At 40.8% G+C, this 22,797-nt stretch overlaps 1 protein-coding gene across 9 annotated transcripts in view; it reads left to right on the top strand.

The window, feature by feature from the left end:
* Window positions 1–22,797, top strand: part of PPP6R3 (protein phosphatase 6 regulatory subunit 3) — a 104,660-nt gene that overhangs the window by 60,807 nt on the left and 21,056 nt on the right. For 6 of the 9 annotated variants that reach the window (XM_019547270.1, XM_019547261.1, XM_019547260.1 and 3 more), the window contains 3 exons: window positions 587–672; window positions 7,467–7,553; window positions 16,563–16,660. In XM_019547270.1, the coding sequence (XP_019402815.1) occupies window positions 587–672; window positions 7,467–7,553; window positions 16,563–16,660 (271 nt within the window). The remainder of the gene's footprint in view (window positions 1–586; window positions 673–7,466; window positions 7,554–16,562; window positions 16,661–22,797) is intronic. The other 3 variants (XM_019547263.1, XM_019547262.1, XM_019547268.1) reach the window with 2 other exon arrangements.

The raw sequence follows: 22,797 nt of genomic DNA, 5'->3' as shown, positions 1-22,797 counted from the left end.
TGGTCACTTAATATAACAAGCCCACTGCACCAGGGAGCCACTGGCTTCTTGCGAGGGGGCGGGGCAAGATGGGATGGTGCTTTAATTTAAACTGGGTGTGCTCCCATGCCAAGCCCAGCACATGCCCAGAAGAGGCAGCATGTTAGTTGCACCCAGCTTTCCCAACATCTGTGTAGATTGTGTGCTTTAATGGGGTTTTTTTGAATCAGCTATTAGATAAAAGTACCAAAAGGCCCCAATGAAGTGCCTGATCTACACAGATGCTGCAGCGCCAGGCTGAAGTAATGCACTGCTGCTTCCGGTAAAGTGAGGTGTGTGTTTTTTGTTTTGGTTTTTTATCTGTCCCCATCCCTTTCCCTGCCCCCAGTCTGTCAGCACCCATTGAGAGCATCAGCTAATAGACTGGCAGTGTCTGTCTGAAAACCACACGCTGTTTTATCTGCCATGTGAGAGTATATATTTCCTGCAGTGCTTTCAGCAGTTCATTGTTGGGGTTTAAGAAGAAAACAATCGTATTTCTTGAATGTCATTTCACTGACATGGGACTAAATCTTTTTTTTTTTTCCCTTGCATTTCATACTTCTAGAGCTACCAGAGGAGGTCAGAGAACGATGGGAGACATTCTGCACAAGCTCCTTAGGAGAAACTAACAAAAGGAACACAGTGGATCTAGTAGGTTTTATAAGATGAAGTTTGAAAAGTTACTTCTTTTGTAAGGGCACCTCTTTTCCTTTCCAGTGTGTCAGGGACAGAATTACACCACAGCCTTACCAGCCATTGTTCTTCTAAGACAATGTCAGCCAGCATCTCAGGTAGCTCAATTGTGGAATCGACACCACCCTGATTTCCTTTGCAAATATGGCTACTTTTATTGGCAGTTACTGTAATTTTGCAAGGATATTTGGAGTTGGGCATACTTTGTACTGCACCTCTTTAAAAAAAAATACTACGCTACAGGAAGGTGTCACTTTGAGGACCTTGCAAGTTCAAAACTGCCTGAAGAATTGAGACTAAAATTGCTGAAGCTGGGGTTAGACTTGATCCATGTAGGATGTAAACAGACCTACATATGAACTGCTTCCTGCATCATGGAATGTGATGCACGTAGTATCTACCTCACTTAAGTAATATGATTTCATATGCCTGTGTTTATAGTCCTGTGATGACTATTCTGTTCTGCACTGACTGATTTGGAGATTACGTTGACTTTTTAAAGGATTAAATGCTCATCTAATTTTGAAGTGCAGAATTAGACTTAAATAGAGACAACCTTTTCTGTTCAATGTATTTAAAGATAAAGTATTCAGTGTGAAAGGAAATGCATTCCTTGATTTCCAAATTGGACAAACTAATTTTTTATTTCTGTTGCGAATTTTAATGGTTGTCTTTGTTATGGAAGATTTTCTTTTTTTAAGATGAGGCTGCTGCTTCCTACTTTTTTTTTTTTTTCTTTCTTTGTGGCTTTTAGTCCTGTTCCAGTTCCCAAGAATATGCTGCTTTTGTCTGTGGGTTACTGAATGGTACTGATAAAGTACTAATTTGGACCAAAAGATGAATAAAGATTGTTAAATCTGCTGTTTTTAATTTTTTAAAACTCTGAAGTTGCTGTATGATATGCTGTTTCTGCAAATATAAGAACAAAGGAATACAACTCGAAGTACACCGTGTAATATGCAGTCTGTTCTTTGCTTAGTGGTAAATTATATTCTCTTGCATTTAAAACAAACGGGAATACTCTTTGCAAGTCCTGCAAACCAAGAGATCTGTGTAAAAAAAAAAAAAAAAAAAAATTAGGCAGTATTCAATCTATAAACTTGTTTCCTGCAGGGCTGAAAAAGTGAAAGATGACTAGTTTTAATGAGCCAGAATTGCACTTCATAACAATACAGTCCACTCAGGTTCTGAGATGTCTGCTCTTTTTTTTTCTGCATGGCGGGGACTAGCCAAGTGCCCCATTTGTATCTACATTAGATACCTGTCAACATATAATTCTTGTTCACTAGCACCCAATTCTCCAGCTGAGTGAAAAGACTAAATACTTAAAACATCTAGTCTAATGGCTTATCCTTAATGCTGAAGTACATTTTCAGATTAAGACATCTGAAAGGGAATCACATTTTGTTTCTCTTGAGGTGGTCCATTATGAGCCTTTTGTAATTGACTAGTTTTTTGTTTTTTGTTTTTTTTCAAAACACACAGCACTAATTCACAGCAGAAATACAGAAAGTGTACAGTAATTTAACAAATTTACCCAAACCTGTAGATTCTGGGCTTTTTGTGAATCTGACATCTGTAATGCTAACTAAGATCACAGCTGCTTTGGATTAATGCTGAAGAATCAGTCTTCCTGGATGAGGAGCATTTGTTGGGTTTGTAAAATCTTCTTTTGAAAATGTCCCATAAGTGTCCCGCTGCGATTCAGACTTTCTTAGCCTCCTGACCTTGAAAAAGTTGCGTAGTTGACATGTATGTGGAACAGTAAACCTAGATCTTCTGAGAAGCTTTTTAGTTGATGTGGAGGCAGAGCAATTTACCTCAACTAAGAATTCTGCTTGGGGAAATAATTGGTGTCATGCAAGGCCTCCCGTCTAAAGTTTTCTTAAAAAACCTTCTACAGGTCAGCCTGCTAGCTAGCTAAGGTAAATCTCTCTCAAAGAAACCTATCTTAAACTGGATCCCCGCCAGTTAGGATAATGCTTGAATACTGAGCCTCTCTTGTTCAATTCAGGTTTCAGTATGGAACACAGGACATTTAACACTCCTTTATACTAGATCCTGTTGAGACCAAGTACCTGATACCTGCTGTCTCACAAATGGGGTGTTGTCTTTCCATCTTCGTTAGCTGGTCTAACATGAAATCTCTCATTAAAATAGCACTTTGGAAAGTTTGCTGTTGGTCATTGAAGTGCCTGAGCTGAGCGCAAAGTTCTTCAGCTTTTCCAGAATCTAAGTGAGGATATAGTTCCTCTGCTTAATGAAATAATCCGCATGACACTGCAGAGCAGAAATGAGTAACAGATGCCATTAAGCACACTGTTGGCATCACTCTTTGTCAGACTGTCACATAATAACAATCAATGTAACACCGTTGCTGTCAGAGAGAAATGGTTATTAACATTCAATAGCTGCAAGGGGTATGTTCCTCTGACTTTATGGTAGTGGCTTTCTTTCAAATGCATTGCTCTGTGGACTTGTATTAAACAGCGTTTGCTAATTTAAATACCCATACTTCATGCTTCTTGAACTGTGCAAAGAATCATTTTATTGGCATAATGTTTCTGTTTCTGGCATGAAACACTTCTGCACTTCTGAATGGACACCACATTGGCTGTAAGTGAAACTACAGATGAAACTTAAGTAATTGTTAACTCCAGAATCCTGCCCTAAACAGAAGTTAATGTTTGTGATTTGGTGGAAAAATGTTATAAACTCTGTAAGATCAGGTTCTTTGAGTGAATCTGATATCTTTTATTAGACCAACTTAAATAGTTGGAAAACAATTATTAACCAAGCTTTTGGGTTCAAAAACCCATTGTCAGGTTAAGGAAGTTTCAGCAGTTAACTCTGTAATAATCATGCACAGCCAAAAGACTATTTGTGTTCTTAATTGAAAAATGTCTTCAGAAACAAACCAGTCCTTCAGTGGCTCTCAGTACAAAGTGTTCTTTAGATCCTTTCAAATCATTGGCCTTAACTAACCCTTCTCTAAGTTTATGGAAGACGAACACACTCAAAAAGAACACCCACGCAACGATGTTTCCCTTAATGACAGAGTGAGAAATAAAGAAGTAAAATAAAGATAATATGTTTTAAGTTGTGATACATTTACTTGTGTAATGCTTATGCCATGCCTATATAAGACAGTAGGAGAAATATACAAAATGGTTATACAATTATCCCAAGAATAGCTAATTTGCTCTTTAGTTCCTTACAGAAGGTAAGAAATTTGCTCCAACAAGTGAGATGCTTTCTTCCAGAGGGAATCACATTCCAAAGGATTAGCTCACATTGACAGCAATGGTGTCTACACTGTACGTAGAGTGGGGAACTGAGAAATAACCGTTAATAAAAGCATAGCAATTTGTGAGTTTGAGTTTGGTTTATGACCTGCACCTGCTGGAAAGAGTGTGGTGGTGATGGAGCAGGTTTAGATTCTTCCATTCAGCCGCTGCTCCCTAGTTTTCTGCTGCTAGAGTAGCCTAGCTCTATCTGCAAGAGCTATTTGCTATCAAAAAAACTGAATAGCTCTGCAGTACTTCATCAAAGTCATTAAAGTTCTTGTGAAAATGGGTGTCATACTATATGACAATCTGAATTAATTTGTTGGCTATGCCATGGTATTGCTTTAGCTAGGATAGCTTAATGATGACTTTAAAACTGTCCTGCAAATGCAGTTGAAGCATTTTAAAATTAGACTTCTGACAGACACAGAAGATTTTTTTTAAAGTTAGGGCCACTAGTTACTAAATTTCAGTCAATTCTAATAGAGATTTTATACATATTTATGTTTTTCTTGAATCGTGAAGAACCTTTTTTTTTTAAATGTCCCCATCTTTTATTTAAAGCCTAACCTTTATCGTGTATATATGTTGTTTTAACTTCTGAAGAATACTGGCTATTTTCCAGTCATCTAGGGTGCCTCAAATACAGTAGCTGTTTTTGGGACAAAATGCCCAGGCATGCAAGACTTTAAGAATGCAGTACTTAGTTTAAACACCAACCCATGCGCACACACATGCACACACGCACACCCTACATCTCTCCCTCTATCATAAGCTTGGATGTGAGAACGCATAGGAAGGAGTCTTATTGTAAGACCATGTGTGTAGGGACTAGACTTCCACAGGCTCAGTGATGTTCACCTGTGCTGACCAGCCAGCTTGATTTGCCATTTCAGCCTCATGTACATGTGCCTGTTTAGTGATTTATTTTTTTAATTTGTTTTAGTTTTTTAACCATGGTCTAATAATCCAGGAAATATTGTAGAAAAAGCATAACTAAATTAAAAGAGAAAAACCCTACAGCCTTTGAGAGTGGGATCTCCTTGTGTGTTTGATCAAGCTGAGCTCCCCACCCCTTTTTTATAGAGACTTCCTTTTAAAAAATGAGCAGAAGATGAACTGTAGTGCATAGGGGAATAACTTTCAAGATGCAATTATTTGTTTTGTGCTAATGATCTACAGACAGATGTCTGCTCATCAAGTATGGATTCTGGAGTCAACTGTCAAGAGGAAGAAATTGCATGCCTGTTCTTTTTAGTACATTGCCACCCCCTGCTAAATCTGTGTGAGAGGTGCTTCTCTGATGGGAGGCAGTGGTGGATACTTGCAAGGGTCCAGTGCTTAGGAGACTAATGTGCTTCATGGACCTCTCACGTGCTAGATCAACTTATGAAATGTCCCAATTCCTATAGCAGTATTCCTTAAGACAACAGCCATTGCTATTGTTTTTCCAAAGTTATTTTTGCTGCATTTTTTGTTTTGTGTGTTATAGACTCTTTTCTTTTAAAGTGTTCGTTGTTTTGTTAGTACTTTTTCAAGCAGTTGTATTATTTACACAGTATCCTGTCCGTAAATACAATTATGGTAATGCAGAATGCCAACTGACTGAAAGAAAGAAATGGGTCCTTTCATCAAAAAAACTTCTACTGTATTATTGTGGGGCTGTAACCAGTTCTCAAGTTAAAAATCTTCCCTGGCTAACCAAAAGGAAGCCAAGCTCAGGGTGCGCACATATGCGTGCGCGTGGACGTGTGTGTGTGTATTGTTTGGACAGACTAGGTGTTTAGCTGCATTGAAGAATTCAGTGTTTTTGGAGCTTCTGTAATTCATTTCTGATGTCTTATGGTTGCAATTGATTAGCAGATGTTTATAGGAGGTACTCTATTATTAATATCCACGTTTTCCACAGAGGGAAATAGTATGTATTTGAAGCTTAGCTTGTACATCATCCTTTCATGTAGACTTTTCACATCCTAGAAATAAGCTGTTCTAACAGTCAGACTTGGGGGGGAAAAAAAACCCAAAGAGTGATGGCAAAACATACTAAACATTTTTCCTTTTTTATAAAAACTTTTGAGAGTTCTGATGCTCCTTTTAGTCTAGTATCTACACAACCCCTTTATCTCTGTTAAGTAGAAAACTACACAGGAATTGTGAACTGAGTCATTTTCACAGGTATGCTTAAATTTAGCTTCAGGCCAATTTAATCTGTAAATCAGAATTCCAAGTATTTTACTTTGGTTTGACTTGATTTTTATTATTGCTTGCTTTTCACAAGGCTACCTACTTAAAATTTAATAGACTTGAACAAAAAATGATTTAAATGTTTGGTAATTCTGAGCAATTAAGCTGTCGGACAAATCCTAGTGACCTTTTAGGGAAGTTCTTTGTTCTGATGCTCAGTTTTAGAGGTTTGCATCTTATTTTTCAAATTAAAAAAATATATGCTAAGTATGTGCAGAACCTATACCATGGTTTGGACTTGAACATGATGTTTTTGGGTAGCAGGGGAGGATGGGATGTGATTTTTACTGCTGAGTCATTCCAAGGTCATGTTTGTTTTACCCAAGATTGGTAATATTAATTTCTTTTATGGAGCCCTGAATTAAAAAAAAAAAATGTATGGAAAACTTATTTAAATACTTCTGGAATATAGAGATCTAATTTTTGAGATGGTTTTTTGCCCTTCATATAGACAGTTTACTTTTAGAAAGAGGATCAGTTGTTTCGAAGTAATAAGTGAAAGAATTACACGTGCCATTGGTTCTCAACCTTTTTTTGTACCAGGATACCGGGACCCATTTGTAAGTGTTGATGGGCAGTCCTGACCCAGTGTCCCTCACTCCCAAGCCACTGCCTCCAGTGCGTGGGGCATGGGGAGTCCCAAGCAGGCTGGAATTTGGCCAGCTTGCAAGGGAAAAGCCACCATTTCCTATGTTTTTCTTCTTTCAAAGGAGAATCTGTTTTTAAGGCTTGTTCGTGACCCTTTCATGTACTTCTGTGACCCACGGTTGGATTGCAATCCATGGGTTGAGAAATACTATTCTATGCAGTGTTTATTTTTATGGAAATATTTCTTAACTTAAGCCATCTTGGCCATCTAGCCTCAGCGTCTACTGCTTTTAATTATGAGTTTTAGACACTTAATTCTTTTGAAGAACCGGACCTTGCTCTGTCATTGTCAGTTTGAGTTTGTTTAGCAGCTAGATGTTTAAAGTTGGTTTAGTTCTCATGTGATGTACAGAAAAATTTGCTAATGGTATCTAGCACTATAAAAAATGGACAACACCCTACACAAATAGTGTGTGCATGATGCTTTTGTAGTATGACAGTTGAAAATTTATTTCCTGGATTGAAAATCTTCCACTAGATCTCTTTTTGCAATGGGATTTAATGACAGTTAACTTGTATTCAGATTTGCATGAAACCTGTTTTCTGTATTAAATGCCTAAATTCTTTGTCTAGGTTACTACCTGCCACATTCATTCATCCAGCGATGACGAAATTGACTTTAAAGAAACTGGTTTCTCACAAGATTCTTCTTTGCAGCAAGTGAGTTTTGTTTGTTAACATTCTTTTTATGCATAGGTTGTTCCTTTTGTGAAAGCAGGGGTGTCAAACTGGCTTTGTGCCCTAAGCCAGATGCAGACCGCAGGGCTCTTTGCGGGCTGGGTTCAGTCTGGAGCATGCTCTGGTTCTGGCATGGGGCATGTGCAGCTCCAGCATGGGACTGGAAGTAGGGCTGATTGCTAAGGAGGTAGGGGCACAGCAGTGACAACTGGCAAAGTGGCTGGAGGGTGACAGATCTGTATTGGGCCTTGCTCACTCTCCTGCTTGGCAATTGCCATATCTGCCTGGGCCCAAAGGAGGCTGTGTTCCTTCTTCCCTTCCCCAGCTTGTGTTGACCTAAATGTAGTCTGGCAGGCTAGATAGAGCAGCCCTACATTTGACACCCTTGTCTTAGACTATGGTCTTTGGTCACTCTACCATAGTGTGAAACTGACTTTTATTCATGCAAGTAATTCTAAGAATGGGTATTGGTTCTTAGCAAAATGGGATTGTTTAATATATTCCATAGGTTGGTTTCAGTTCCTGAAGATAGATGAGTGAGATGTTATTTAAATCACATTTTTGGGTTAAAATACATACTTTATCAAAAGAATATGCATTCTATTTCAGTTGCTACAAATTCAAAAGTTTTTTAAACTTATGAAGTAAGATGCTGTAGCTGATTGTTTGAAGAATAAAGTAAGAGAATTGGCTAATTCATCTTGGTACATTCTAGCTTTAGGAGAACACCAGAATGCAGTTGCTCAAATGTGGGGAGAGAATGCTGAGCCCATTTATTTTGGCATGGGGAATCCAGTAGCTTAGTACAGAACTTTTCTTAAGTTTCAAACCATTGATATTTAAATATGCACAAAAAAATCCTTTAAATTAAGCTGCTTTATATGGCCAGCATCTCTTTCAAATTAACTTTAGAATTTCCATGTATCATACACTATGAACAGAATGCATGTATTCTAGCTACCAGCTATACAAAAGCAAGAACGAAAGCTTTTTAGGAGTGTTTAGAAAACTTAGTGACCTGTCAGACTGGAACATTTGGAAGAACGAGGCAGTCTGAAGTGTAAAGCTCTGTAGAAACTTATAGTTTGCTAATTTGACAGCAATAGAATATTTAATACAATTATGCCACACCACTGGGTAGCATTTCTTTAAAATTATCAGCTAACAGTACCCTGTGCTTTTGATATTTCTGTCACTTTCGATGACTGCAGGGTGCTCTGGATTAGCACTGCCCCACTGGTAGCATATATTACCTTTTAACCTTGTAGTGGAAATTGGAAGAACATATGAGTTGTCGCTGTATGCTGAAAAACAACTGATAAAAACATTTTGCAACATATACAGAATTGGATTTTTGATCAAACAGCTTATTTTTAACTGCCTGTTTATTGGGAAACCAAGCATAACTGCATGGTCTCGTGGTCTTTGGTTCTTGTGGTTTGTAAAATTGGGTTAATTGGAGGGTATTGTAATGTTAGAAACTCGTATTGGTATATTCATGTCTAAAGTTATTTCAGTGATTTGGCATATATCAGAGTTATCGTTTTGTTGGATGGCTTTGAGTTCCTTCCCTAATGTAGCAGCTTTAGTAAGCAAGCTGAATATTTAGAAAATATTCAAAAATTGTTTCAAGCACCACCTCCTGATTGTATGTCCAGTATATGCTCTGCCACTTTTAAAGCAGCATCAAGTGGTTAGATGGTCCATCTTGCAGAGAGACAGAGGACCTAGTGCTGTGGTACTGATCTTTTCAGTCCTAGTGTTTCCACACAAAAACATGTCCAACTGCAGTAGAGACTGTCCATCCCAGATAGGCCTCATCAACCACTTTTGGACCCACTGTCCTGGAATACAGTCATCTTCAACTGCAATGGATTGCTGAAGACTGATCTTTTCAGTCAAAGTGTATGTTTGCAAAAGATACTTAGTCTCTTTTAAAACTAGAATGGCAAAGTCTGTCTTGAAGTTGGTTCATGCTAGGAAGTTCAGTATGGTAGTGAGAGAGGTAGTAGGCTTAAATCATTTCAAGGACAGGTAGACTACTTTTCCCAAGATAAATAGCTAGACATTAGTGTCTCTATCTTACCCATTCTTCTCTGTCCCTTCCTCTACCCTTCACCCCCCCCCACTCCCCCTCCCAACACACACACACACATTCTGCCTAGCTAGCTGGGGTGGGAGTGGTAGCGGAGACTAGCCAATGATGATATTTTTACCACTGTCATCTAGACCTTCTGTGAACAAAGCTAGATGACGTGGCTGTGTTAAAGCTGCTACAGTTACCGTCACCAGAGGAGCTACACTGATATTAGCAGTGTTACAAGATTCTAGAAAATTGTCTGCATACCCACAGCTTAGGAGTAAGCAAAAATTACTTTAATTGTGCCTGAAAAACCGTGGCTTTTTAAGAATTGAAAACCTTTTAAAAATTCGTTTGTGAACACCTGAATTAGCCCTTGATACAGAGTAGGTTTGATCTCGGTGATTCAGGCCAGGGGGTGACCAACATCAGCCAATGGAATCATTGTATTAGTCCCATGGTCGTTGGGGCCTTCAGTGGCAGGAGCTTTGGTGGCAGGGGCCTTTACCTGCACCACACCACAGCCAGACAACAAGAAGCTTCACCCATGGTGTGACTGGTATCAAGGAGAACCAGCAGCAGCCACTTGGACTTGAGCCAGGTCATTCTGGGCCACCATCACAGTAAGGCTGCCAGTAGCTGATCTAGGCTAAAGAGATCCCTTTGGAAACATTTATTAAGGATGCTGGATGAGAAGTGAAGTGATTCTTAAAATTTTCTGTTTCCTACTGACAGTTCTGTAACTAGAATTTATTTGTTCAGGAAAAATGTGGTAACTTTTCACATAAAGTTCATAACCTTTGCCACCTGATGTCTAACTTAATGTATAACTCTTTATATGCCACAAGATGGATCAGCCTTATCAGTCTAGCTTTGTTGTCTTTGAGGGTTTTTTTGTTTCTTTTAACAAAAAAACCCAACAAATTGATGTATTTTCTTCTTTGAGCTCTTTAAAATTTGTCCTGAATTCCCCTCAGTAGGGTTGGCACTACCACAGTGATGTGTCTCGTACTGTAAATCTTCTGAAAATTCCTGTAATTCAATAGCACCAAACAAAAATATATTGAAGTCTTGTCTTCTCCCTCCTCATCCTCCAGCTTGCAAAACATGGATCAGATTTCTGGTTGGTGCCCTCTGGGAACCCTTTTCTAGTTTTCTTTTTCCCTGCTGCTGTGGTTTAAAGGGCATAGAGAAGAATATTTATTTTTTAAAATCCCTTCAGTTTTCAACAGAGATGTGGGATGGAAAATTTTCCAGTGCTTTATTTTTCCTTGGGAAATTTTCCCTTTCTAAAAATTCATTGTTTCATAAAACTCATTAATAACAATGAATGGATGCCAATATGATATTTAGGCAAGTGTGGCAATTTCAAAGTTGTAATTAATGTTTTTCAGGTGATTATCCATAGGAAGTGTGAGAGAGTACATGTATGTTTTATTGATTTGTAAACAGGAGGGTAAATACATTTGCATAATAATCCAAACCAAAAATCAAGTTATGAATTCACCTAATTGGCTGTGCAGGTCAAATCAAAACCAAAGCTAAAATTCTTATTTCATCTCGGACTGCAAGTTGAAAGCAAAATCAAAACTAAAACTGATTTAATTTTTGTTTCACTTTCAGTTCAGCAAACGCACAGCGTCTCATTTCTTTTCTTGAGTTGGGGAAGTTGGAAGTGTTTGCATAAGTTCTGTTGGTTTTTTTTACTGCTTTTGGTTTCAAGTAGTCATAATAATGCCTAATCAGAAAAAAAAACTAGTGTGAAACATCATGTTAATGAAGTTCAAGCCTCTGAAGGAATGAAGAAAAAAAGTTGGTAGATGTAAATATTGCGGGCAGGAGTATGCTAACAATGCAAGAGGAAGGAAGAAACATTTAATAACATATAGAAACTCTCCTGAAAGAGTCCAAGCCATATACAGAAAGCTAATGCAATGAAGTATTGGAACAACATCATCATAGAAAAGTCTACTTCAGGAATCATATGTAAGTAAATAAATTAATATGTTAAACAACGCACAGTATAGACTAGCATCTATATTGTTTTCATAGTTGGTAGGTTTGGAAGGGACCGGAGCAGATCATCAAGTCCGACCCCCATGTTAAAACATTATCATTTTAAAAGTCATTAATGCAACTCTAGACTGTTATTGATTTATTTAAAATATTTGTATCCTGCTTTTCTGCTTGCACTAAGCACCCAAAGTGGCTTAGGCTTAACAATAATTTTTAAAAAAATAACCTAATCAGAGGACAAGAGAACAAGTCTTATGAGGAAAGGCTGAGGGACGTGGGACTCTTCAGCCTGGAAGAGTGAAGGCCCGGGGAGACTTGGTAGCAGCCTATAAATATATTAAGGGTGTGCACCAGTAACTGGGAGAACTGTTCACCAGGGCATCCCAAGGGCAAACAAGGTTTAACTGAACTGTCACAAACTCTGGGAAGACCATTTTAGACTGGGCATAAGGAAAAACGTCTTTACTGTCTGAGTTCTGAAAGTCTGGGACAGACTCTCCCCCAGAAGTGGTGCAGGCACCTACTCTGGATGCTTTTTTAAGGCATGGTTGGATGTTTATCTTGCTGGTATTATTTGACCCTAGCAGACTTCCTGCCCCTTGGGTGGGAGGGGGCTGGACCTGATAATTTTGCGAGGTCCCTTCCAGCCTTAATATCTATGAAATCTGTAATAGACAAATAGTTAATTATTTCAACCCAGGAAAGTGAGCTTAGTCCTCTGGCTGATAGCGGAGGCCAGGCTATACTTCCCTTTGGCTCTGCAGTCCTAGCACAACTAGGCAGCAAGTTGAGCAGCAGCATGTTTTCTGGCAGGAAGGGGAAAAGCAAGCTCACTGCCGCTTCTCCTTTCCATGGATGAGGCCAGACTAGAATTGGCTAAAATAAAAATCTTTCCCCCCTTTTGTTGTGGGAACTTGGTAGCTCAAGTTAAATAGCAGATTTGCAAAATATGGAAAATGAATATGTTGAGCTGCCAGGTCTGGGGGAAGAAGCAGGATCCTTGCTTTCAAGATCACTGTCACCAGATATGTGATCCACAGCGAGTAGTTGTTCAAGACAGTGAAGCTTTTTATCAAGCTTTGTGAACAAAATGTCCAAAGAAGATCAAGAAGAACCAGATGAGACCAGTAGCTCAAGTAGTATTTGCAAACGGTACACGTCTTTCCATAACTGAAAATCAATACTGGAAGGAACATTACAAACTAATTTGCCCATCATATGAGTTACTGTCACATCATTGCTCATCACATTCTCTCTTAGACAGAGTATGACAGAGTTCAAACAGTGGTTATTCAAAGGATTGGTCAAGCAGAATCACTGACTCTGATATCAGATGGATGGACTGATACACAAGGAAATCCTTTATTGAACATTGTTAGCAATACCTGAACCAATATTCCTAAAACCAATTGCTATTAAATCTTCTTGTCATACAGGTGAATACATAGCCAAATTACCAAGTGAAGAGATTGAAAGTGCAGGTCTGTCCAGGGTACAAGCCTTTGTAACTGATAATGCGAGTAACATGAAAGCTGCATGGCAAATTTTAAAGGCAGTGTATCCTCATTTAATAGTATTTGGCTGTCTTGCTCATGGGTTGAATCTTCTGGCATAGGACATAAGTGTGAATACAATGAAAACAATATTGGCAAACTGCAAAGCAATTGTGAAGGTATTCAGCAATTATGTTGCTAATCAGGCTTCAAAGGAATTACAGAAAGAGAAGCAGGGGAAGGAAAGTGCACTTTTATAGCCAGAAGAAACTAGATGGGGCTCAGCTACAAAGTGTTTATGTAGCTTGCTGCATACAAAGAACTATTTGCAGTGTGCTTCAATAGATGACATGGATCTCAGATCATTCCCACGAACATTCAGAAGCAGATTCTCAACAATGATGTGTTCTGGTTCAAGTTCAAGGAGCATTCTGTTAGCAACTGAAACTGTTAGTAGCAGTCAAGAAACTTGAAGGAGATGCACCAAGCCTTTCAAATATTCCAAAGATATTCAGACAAGTGAATGAAAATCTAATTGAGCTTTTGCCTTTTTCACCTCTGTCCAAAAAAAAAGTAGTAGTAAAACAGATGTTTACTAAGAGATCTGAGTTTTGCTGTCATCCAGTTCATCTGGCAGCAAACCTTTTGGATCCTCAATACAGAGGACAACATTTATCAGAAGATGAATTATCTACTGCTCTCGATACAGTTGTGGAAGTAGCTAAGAATGTCCCCAACATGGATGAAATAGCGGTAATGACGGGTATTGCCAAATACCGTGCAAAAGAGAGAACTTTTGGAGCGAAGACATCATTTGGCAGGCAGCAGAGAACATCTCCTCTTACATGGTGGAAGGGCTACTGTAACACCCAACGGCTGTCCAGGATTGCTTTAAGGATCCTAAGCGTTTCACCAACAGCAGCTTCTTGTGAATGGAATTTGGAAGGCTTTCAGCTCAGTCAAGACAGAAAAGAAGAATAGACTAACAAATGAACACACCACTAAGCTTGTTTCTATTTCTCAAAATCTCTTGCTTCTGGAGAATCAGCCAGAAGCACACTTGGTGAAGAAGATGCAGCGTGATAAGTCGCCTTTGCCCATAGACTCATTGGCAAAACCATCTTTTAGCCAAAGAGAACAAGGTTTAAATAGTTCTGAATCAGATTTGCTTCAATCTGATTCTGAAATGGAACTAACAAGTATAGTGCGAGCGATTCCACAGATGGTAACAGCAAAACTGGAGGTGCCGCAGTGACCTCAGTGTGAGAGAGTTAAACTCTGTTGAAGTAGATGAGTGGACAACCAGGGCATATCATGCACAGTTCTTTGGGTGTGCTAAAATTAGTGTGTCAACAGTTTTCAGTGCCTTTGTTTTTCCCTCAGATTTAAACAAACAATGGAAGGGGGAAGTACATTGTATTGTCTTTACATTTTTACAAGTATTTCAATAAAAATAATTTATTTCCACATAAAGCTTTGAATTTGTGTGTATATAACATTTAAACCACATTCTGTGCTGTATTTAATTTTTTTCCTAATCAAATATTTCAGTTCAAGTACTTGTAGCTTTTGGGACATAAAATTAACGTGTGGGTACTTGTAAGTTTTTGTTTACTAAATATAAGTCAAACATGCTAAATCAGATCACTCTGTATTTAGGGCATTGGAAAACTTTCCAATTCAAAATTTTCCAGAAAATGCACAACTCTGGTTTTCAAATCCAGTCATGTTTTTTAGTATTCATTTTCTTTCACTGTTTGCCTGGGTTTTTTTTTTTTTTTTTTTTGAGGTGAAGGCGCATCTTTTTGAATGGCTGCTCATTCACTTGCAAGCTGTTCTGATCTAGGCCAGGTGTCTTCTGAGACCAAAACAATGCTGTTACAGTAATTACCAGTAGCAAAGAACAGAAAAAACACCTTTTATTACTAAAACAGTAAATAATATTGTTGTGGCAAGTATACCACTATCCTAAAATATTTGAGAGGTTGATAGGCATCTTTTAAATCTTGAAATCTGAAATGTTCAACCAGAAATATACCTGCGCAAATATAGGTCTCTCCACTGGCTGTTTGAATGAGGGCTGTCCTTACCTACTCCCAATCCTAAGAGTGTGGAGAAGCTGCCTGGCTTTCAGTTTTCTTATCACTATCCTTTTGTTTTCCTCCAAACTCCTAAATGCCTCAAGCTCTACGTTTTCCCTCTGCTGTCATCCTTTTTCCTCAGTCATCCATTCCCATGCCGCCTTCTTAGCTACCTACTGCTCTTTTCTAGGCACACTTCTGCCTTGCCTTCTATATTGCTTTAGTTAAAACAATTGGAAACTAACTGCAAAGTCCAGAAAATGGCCATCTTCCCTATTGTGGTTTGGTTTCATTTCAGTTGAAAAGTGAATGCACTCCTTGTTTCCATATGCAATTTGTAAAGAATATGACTGTCTTGACTGAAGGTAGCATGGCTTTAGTCCTTTCAGAAGTAACCCCGTAAAAAAAAAAAAAAAAAAAAAAAAAGTCTGTTTGTTAAAGCCAAGAATGTGCTGACAGACCTGATATATTTAAGGCTGTGTTTAAAAATAGCTCATGAGATTTGTGTTTAAATAATATTTCATAACACTGATGCATAGTTAAGGAGTTAGGTATCTGTATTAATTCTGTTTTGTTACCCACTGTGTTTTTTTTCTTTCGGTTCATGGAGAAAAATCAGTTGGGTCAGTGCTTCTCAAACAGGGTTGAGACTTTTATTTAAGGCTCCCAAGGGGTACCGTACCATTAGCATAGTTAGGTGTGGAAACAGCCACCCACAATTTACAAGATAAACGCACAGATTTCAAACAGGAATCCATATTCTCTGACCTGTTGAATGTGTCTGTCTGTTTGTTGATATAAAAGAATTGCTCTACTGTTTTTCTGTAGTCAGGAAACAAATGGAAGCTCAGAGGTAGCATTTTTCTGAGGGTGCCTAGAGTTGAAAAAGTTTGAGAACCACTGAGTTAAATCCCATTCTTGAAAATGTTATAGTCAGCCAACTTGACTGCAACTATTCACCTGCACATATCTTTCTGTTCCTAAACATTTCCTATTTCCCTGTGTTCTCTGAGCTGTGATTTCATACTAGCAAGGGAATATATTTTATGGGGATGCATTTGGAAAGGTGCTGCTTGAAACTGCAAGAAAGCTGAAGCTGTAACTTCCTTATTAGAGCTGCTGCTGTCAGGCTGGCTTCAAAGCTATCTCATGTGGGTAGGTGTCTATCCAGTCGAAGTTTTAGTTTTGAAAATAAGTGAACTTTTCTTACCCCCTTGTGTTTAAATTAGCAAATTTTATTTCTGAAGCAAAATGGGCAAAAGTAGTATTTAGAATATTATTAGAATCATTATATCACTGTCGTTGGTCCTGGGGTTGCCAGGCCTTTTCTGATTATCAGATGCAACAAATGACGTCCAATTTTATTGACCAGTTTGGCTTCAACGATGAGAAGTTTGCTGATCAAGATGACATCGGCAAGTGAGTAGACCTTTATGCTGGTTTTCATGTCTGTCTTGAGGGGGTTTTTTTAACTTTATTATGTGTCTTTTGACTGTCATCTGCGGCCTTCACTGATGTTGAGCTGTCTCTAGTCAATCTTGTTTTTCTTGATCAATGTTGTATGTTTTTTAATCAACGAAGATTGCCAGGAAAAGCAGAATTAGCCTTCCTGAGCAATTTTTCTACCTTCCCTAGCAGCTGGATAAGAGAATGCTTAGCCTCTGGCTGTGTAGCTCAACTTATGGCTCTGCACGTAATACACGTGACCCCTGGCACATGGAAATCGTGGGGCCAGAGTTCATGAGAGAGTTTTGAGGCACAGTAGTTAGACGTGCAGTATGTTCCATGCTGTGACACAGTCTTAATTAAGTTTTGGTGGGAAAGCTGGCAGGAACAATATATCCACAAGTGTTCTTTTCTGTAGGGAACAGTAAGGAAGGGCACCATAAATCTGCCTTTTGTGTTCAAGAGCAAGGCAGTTCAGACATTTCTCCAATTAGGGTAAGTGAAGGATTTAGAAATGGGAATAGTTTTAGTCTATAAAAGGAACAAAAAACCCAATAAAAAGCTGTATAACCACTACCATTTCTTAAAGTAATATTCTTTCATAGGAAATAGAATCAGTTGGAGCCATTGATAAAATGGCAGGACACTCAGTCAGCCCCTGAAGTAGAGCTAGGTGTATGGTTTGAAAAAGCAGAAGTCCATTTTTTTTTTTTAAATGATCCCTAAAAGAGTCCAAGACAGCCAGTGAAATGTTAGGTAGGCTACTGCTGTCATACTGGTTACTGATACCTTACTCTGACTTGCACTGCAAAATAATATGGGAAATAGTTGTTAGAAGCGGCTGACACAATCAATGGCTGCTTGTTTATACTAAACATGTTTCTTTTGAGGTGTGTAGTAGGTCCATTGATACTGAGCCCATAAAAAATTGATTCTAGTTTTGCCTTCCAGAAACTGTGACATTTTTGTACTTAAAAAAAGAAAAAAAACCCAAACATGATAATGCACACATTTTGCGTGCAGGTGATGAATTGCTGAGATTTTTTCCTCTGCCTGCTTGTCAGTTGTTCTTCACAGCTGCTTTCATGTCATAGTTGCATGATTTTCCTTTTTCATATGGGGCCTAAAACTAATCTGTCTTGACAATTCTTTGGCCTTAAAGGTCATATCAAAGAACTATGAATGTCATTTCTCTTCCCCACCCCCCCAATTTCCTCAGTGATCTGTAGTACTGAGGATTGGGGAAGAGTACCAGCTGTGCAGCTATCTTTAAACTAACTTGTGTGCAGTTAAAAAGAATAAATGCAAGTTTGTCCTGAAAGTCTGGCATATTTTAACCCCTTATTTCCTGACAGAGAACCCTTTGGTGAGCTTAAACACAAGGAAGCTTACAAGAAGTGGAAGCTTGGATAAGCAACTTGGGAGAAGTATAAGAATATTGCTTGGGCATGCAGGGATGAAGTCAGGAAGGCCAGAGCACAATTGGAGGTGCAGCTAGCAAGGGATGTGAAGAATAACAAGAAGGGTTTCTACAAGTACATCAGTAGAAAGAGGAGGATCAAGGAAAGTGTGGGTTCCTTATTGAATGGGGGAGACACCTTAATGACAGATGATGAGGAAAAGACTGAAATGCTCAATGTCTTTTTTACTTCAGTCTTCACAGGAAAGGTCAGGTCCCAGACTACTGCAGCGAGCAGCAGTTTGGAGAGGAGGTGAGCAGCCCCCATTGGTCAGAAAAAACAGGTTAGGAACTATTTAGAAAAGCTGGACATGTACAGATCCATGGGGCTGGATGCAATGCATCTGTGGGTGAGGGACTTGGCTAATGTGATTGCAGAGCTGCTGGCCATCATCTCAGAAAACTTCTGGTGATTTGAGAGAGGTCCTGGATAATTGGAAAAGAGTAAATCCTAGTGCCCATCTTTAAGAAAGGGAAGAAGAAAGATCCAAGGAACTGCAAACCAGTCAGCCTCACCTCAGTCCCTGGAAAAATCATGGAGCAGTTCTTCAAATAATCCGTTCAAAATAATTTAAGCACTTGGAGGAGAAGGTGATTAGGAACAGACAGCATGGATTCACCAAGGGCAAGTCATGGCTGATCAACCTGATTGCCTTCTGCGGTGAGATGACTGGCCCTATGGATTCAGGGAAAGCAGTGAACATAATATACCTTGAGTTTAGCAAGGCTTTTGGTACAGTCTCCCAAAGCATTCTTGCAAGCAAACTGAGGAAGGATGGGTTGGATGAATGGATTGTAATGTGGATAGAAAGCTGGCTGGATTGTCAAGCTCCACAGGTAGTAATCAATGCTCAGTGTGTAGCTGGCAGCCCATATCAACTGGAATGCCCCAGGGCTTGGTCGTGGGTCTGGTTTTGTTCATTATCTTTGTTAACAACCTGACAGATGGTCTGGATTGCACCCTCAGCAAGTTCATGAATGACAGCAAGGTGGAAGGTGTCGTAGATACACTGGAAGGTAGGGCTAGGATTCAGGGTGACCTTGACAAGTTGGAGATTTGGGCCAAAAGGAATCTCATGAGGTTCAGTAAGGACAAGTGCAAAGTCTGCCACTTAGAACAGAACAATCCCATGCACCGGTGCAGGCTGGGGGCTGACTGGCTGGGCAGCAGCTCTGCAGAAAAGGACCTGGGGATTTACAGTGGACAATAAGCTGAATATGAGCCAGCACTGTGCCCTTGTTGCCAGGAAGGCTAACAGCTTACTGGGCTGCATTGGTAGCTGTACTGCCAGTAGGTCAAAGGTAGTGATTATTCCCCTCTATTCAGCACTGGTGAGGCCACATCTGGAGTACTATGTCCAGTTCCCCCCCCACTCCCCCCAGTAAAAAAAGGATGTGGACAAATTGGAGAGGGTCCAGTGGAGGGCAACAAAAATGGTGAGGGGGCTGGGGGACATGACTTCTGAGGAAAGACTGGGGAAACGGCTTATTTGGAGAAGAGGACTCTGAGAGAGGACTTAATAGCAGTTTTCAACTGTGTGAAGGGGGGTGGTCCAAGGAGGATGGAGCTAGACTGTTCTTAAGTGGTGGCAGATGACAGAACAAGGAGCAATGGTTTCAAGTTGCAGCAAGGGAAGTTTATGTTAAATATTAGGCGTAGGGCTGTGTGAAGCTTTGGTAGCTGATTCCAATTTGGAGGAGATTCGGCCTGATTTGGGGACCAAATCTCTGAATCCGACTTTAATCGGGAGACTGATTAAAAGCTCTGAATTGACTTGAAGCATCCAGATCGATTCGGAAAAGTTTCAGAAAAGATTTGGCTGCTTTTGGATGTTCAGCCATAGACTAAAAAGACAGCTGACACAGCTGCCTCCAGCTGGTAAGTCTGTTGGGATTGGGGGAGGGGAGGGAAGGGAGCATGGGAGGGGGGAAAACAGCAGCAGGGCATAGCCCCCGCTCCCAGCACTGCCTCGCTTGCTTGCCCTGCTGGCTGGCAAGCAGTGGCAGGGTAGAGTCCCCGCTCCCAGAGTTGATGCTGGCATGGTAGTGCTAGGAACGGGGGCTATGCCCTGCTGCTGGCTGGAGCAAGCTGCACCTGCGTTGCCTGCCACTCCCCTCACCCCGCTGCCTGTGTGCCTGCTAGGCAAATGGCAGCAGGGCAGAGCCCTCGCAGCTTCCCCTGCTGGAGCAGAGGCAGGCACATCCTGGGGGAGCCATGAGAGAAGCCCCCATGGCAGTCGGGCCAGGCCCAGCATCTGAGCACCAAAAAAAACCCCAAACCACCAGCTCCAGCAGTGGCAGTTGAGGCCTCTGGGCACTTGTGGCAGAGCCTGCCCATGCACACAGCTGTTGCATCGCATGGGTGCAGGCCTCTGCGTGTTGTCTGGGAGCTGGGGTGGCTCAACTTGTCAGCTGGAGCCTAACACTGCTCAGCCTCAGCAGCCCCAGCTCCCAGGCAGCGCGCACAGCTCCCTGCCAAGCCGTGTTGCACCTGTGCCATGGGGCAGCTGCCATGTGGGTGCCAGGTGGTGGGGCGGGGAAGGGGTGATCCCCACTGCAACTCTGTGTGTGGGGGGGCTCTGCCATAAGTACCAAGAGGCCCCAATTGCTGCTGCTGCAGACGGTGAGTGAGGAGCTTTTTTTTTTTTTTCTTTTTCAAGTGCTGGGACTAGGCTGGGGACATGCAGAGCAGCCATGGGGGGCTTCTCTCGTGGTTCCACCCACCTAAGGAGTGGCAAGCCCAGCAGGAGGAGCTGTGGAAGACCTGCAGCTGCCCGGCTGTGCCTCACTCTCCCTGGCCGATCTGAATTTCTCTGAATTGGCGGCAGATCTTCTGAAGCTGATCAGCTGAATCAATTTGGGACGGTGATCTGAATCTCTGAATTGAATCCCTGTCTCCAGAATTGGCCGAATCCAAATTGAATACTTCCCTATTTGCACGGGCTTACGTAGGAAGAATTTTCTTACTAGGAGGGTAGTAAAACACTGGAACAGGTTATCCAGAGAGGTGGTGGAAGCTTCATCCTTGGAGGATTCATCCGACTAAACAAAGCTCTGGCTGGGATGATCTAGTTGGGGATGGTCCTGCTTTGAGCAGGCAGCTGGACTAAATGACCTCCTGAGGTCCCTTCCAACCCAAACCTTCTATTATTCGGTTAGTGCTCCTACTAATGCAGCCTAGTATGCTGTTAGCCTTCCTGGCAACAAGGGCAGACTGCTGGCTTATATTCAGTGTATTGTCCACTGTAACACCCAGGTCCTTTTCCGAATAGCTGCTGCTTAACCAGTCAGTATCCTGGATGTAGCCGTGCGTGGGATTGTCCTGGGGCATTCCAGTTGATATGGGCTGCCAGCTAGACATTGAGCAACTGATTACTGGGGAGATTGTACCAAAAGCTTTGCTAAACTCAAGGTATATTATGTTCACTGCTTTCCCCAGATCCGTGGGGCCAGTCATCTCATCATAAAAGGCAATCAGGTTGATCAGCCATGACTTGTCCCTGGTGAATTCATGCTGACTGTTCCTAATCACCAAGGTTCCTGGTATCTATTTAGCTATCTATCGCTTCATTTTAATCATGGAAAAATGTGGTTTTCTGGTTCTTTTTTTTTTTTTTTAACTGAAAATTGGATATATTTGTTTTTTAAATGGAAGAGAACCTGGATCCTTGATAATCACTTTTTCCTCCAAGTCCTTAGAAATAGGTTCCTTGAGGATCTGCTCCACAACTTTTCCAGGGACTGAGGTGACGCTAACTGGTCTGCATTTCCCTGGATCCTCCTTTTTCCCTTTCTTAAATATGAACATTTATATTTTCTCTTTTCTAATCATCTGGGACCTCACATGATCACCCTGAGTTTTCAAAGATGATGGGCAATGACTCTGCAAGCACGTCAGCCAACAGCCTTGGCACCCTCGGGTGCATCCCATCTGGCCCCAAGGACTTGTCCATGTCCAGCTTTTTCTGAATAGTTCCTAACCTGGTCTTTCTCCACTGTTGGCTGCTCTCCTCCTCCCCAAACTGCTGCCTGGTGCAGTAGTCTGGGGGTGACTTTCCCTGTGAACACTGAGGTGAAGAAGGCATTGAACACTTCAGCCTTTTCTGCATCCTCTGTCACTAGGTTCCCTCCCCCATTCAGTAAGAGTCCTGCATTTTCCCTGATCTTCCTCTTGCTACTGACATACTTGTAGAAACCCTTCTTGCTAGTCCTCGCATCCTGTGCTAGCTGCAACTCCAATTGTGCTCTGGCCTTCCTGACTTCATCCCTGCATGCCTGAAGAAGGCTTTTTATTCTTCTCTAGTTATTTGTCCAAGTTTCCACTTCTTATAAGGTTTGTTTTAGCGATTTAGTTTACTGAAGAGTTAGTTCCCTGCTAAGTCAAGCCGGTCTTCTGCCATATTTCCTAGTCCTCCTGTGCATAGGGATGATTTATTCCTGCTCTTTCAAAAGATCTAGGGAAGTAATTATTCCTCTTTATTCAACACTGGTGAGGCCACATCTGGAGTCCTGTCTCCAGTTTTGGACCCCCCGCTATAGAAAGGATGTGGACAAGTTGAAGGGAGTACAGCAGAGAGCAACAAAAATGGTCCAGAGGCTTGGGCACATGACTTCTGAGAAGAGGCTGAAGAACCTGGGTTCATTTAGTTTG

The sequence above is a fragment of the Crocodylus porosus genome, unplaced genomic scaffold (genome assembly GCF_001723895.1).
Source record: "Crocodylus porosus isolate Cpor-Errol unplaced genomic scaffold, CroPor_comp1, whole genome shotgun sequence".
Taxonomy (NCBI): Eukaryota; Metazoa; Chordata; order Crocodylia; family Crocodylidae; genus Crocodylus; species Crocodylus porosus.
The sequence above is the reverse complement of the archived record's forward strand: the minus strand, read 5'-3'. Positions and strand labels throughout refer to the sequence as shown.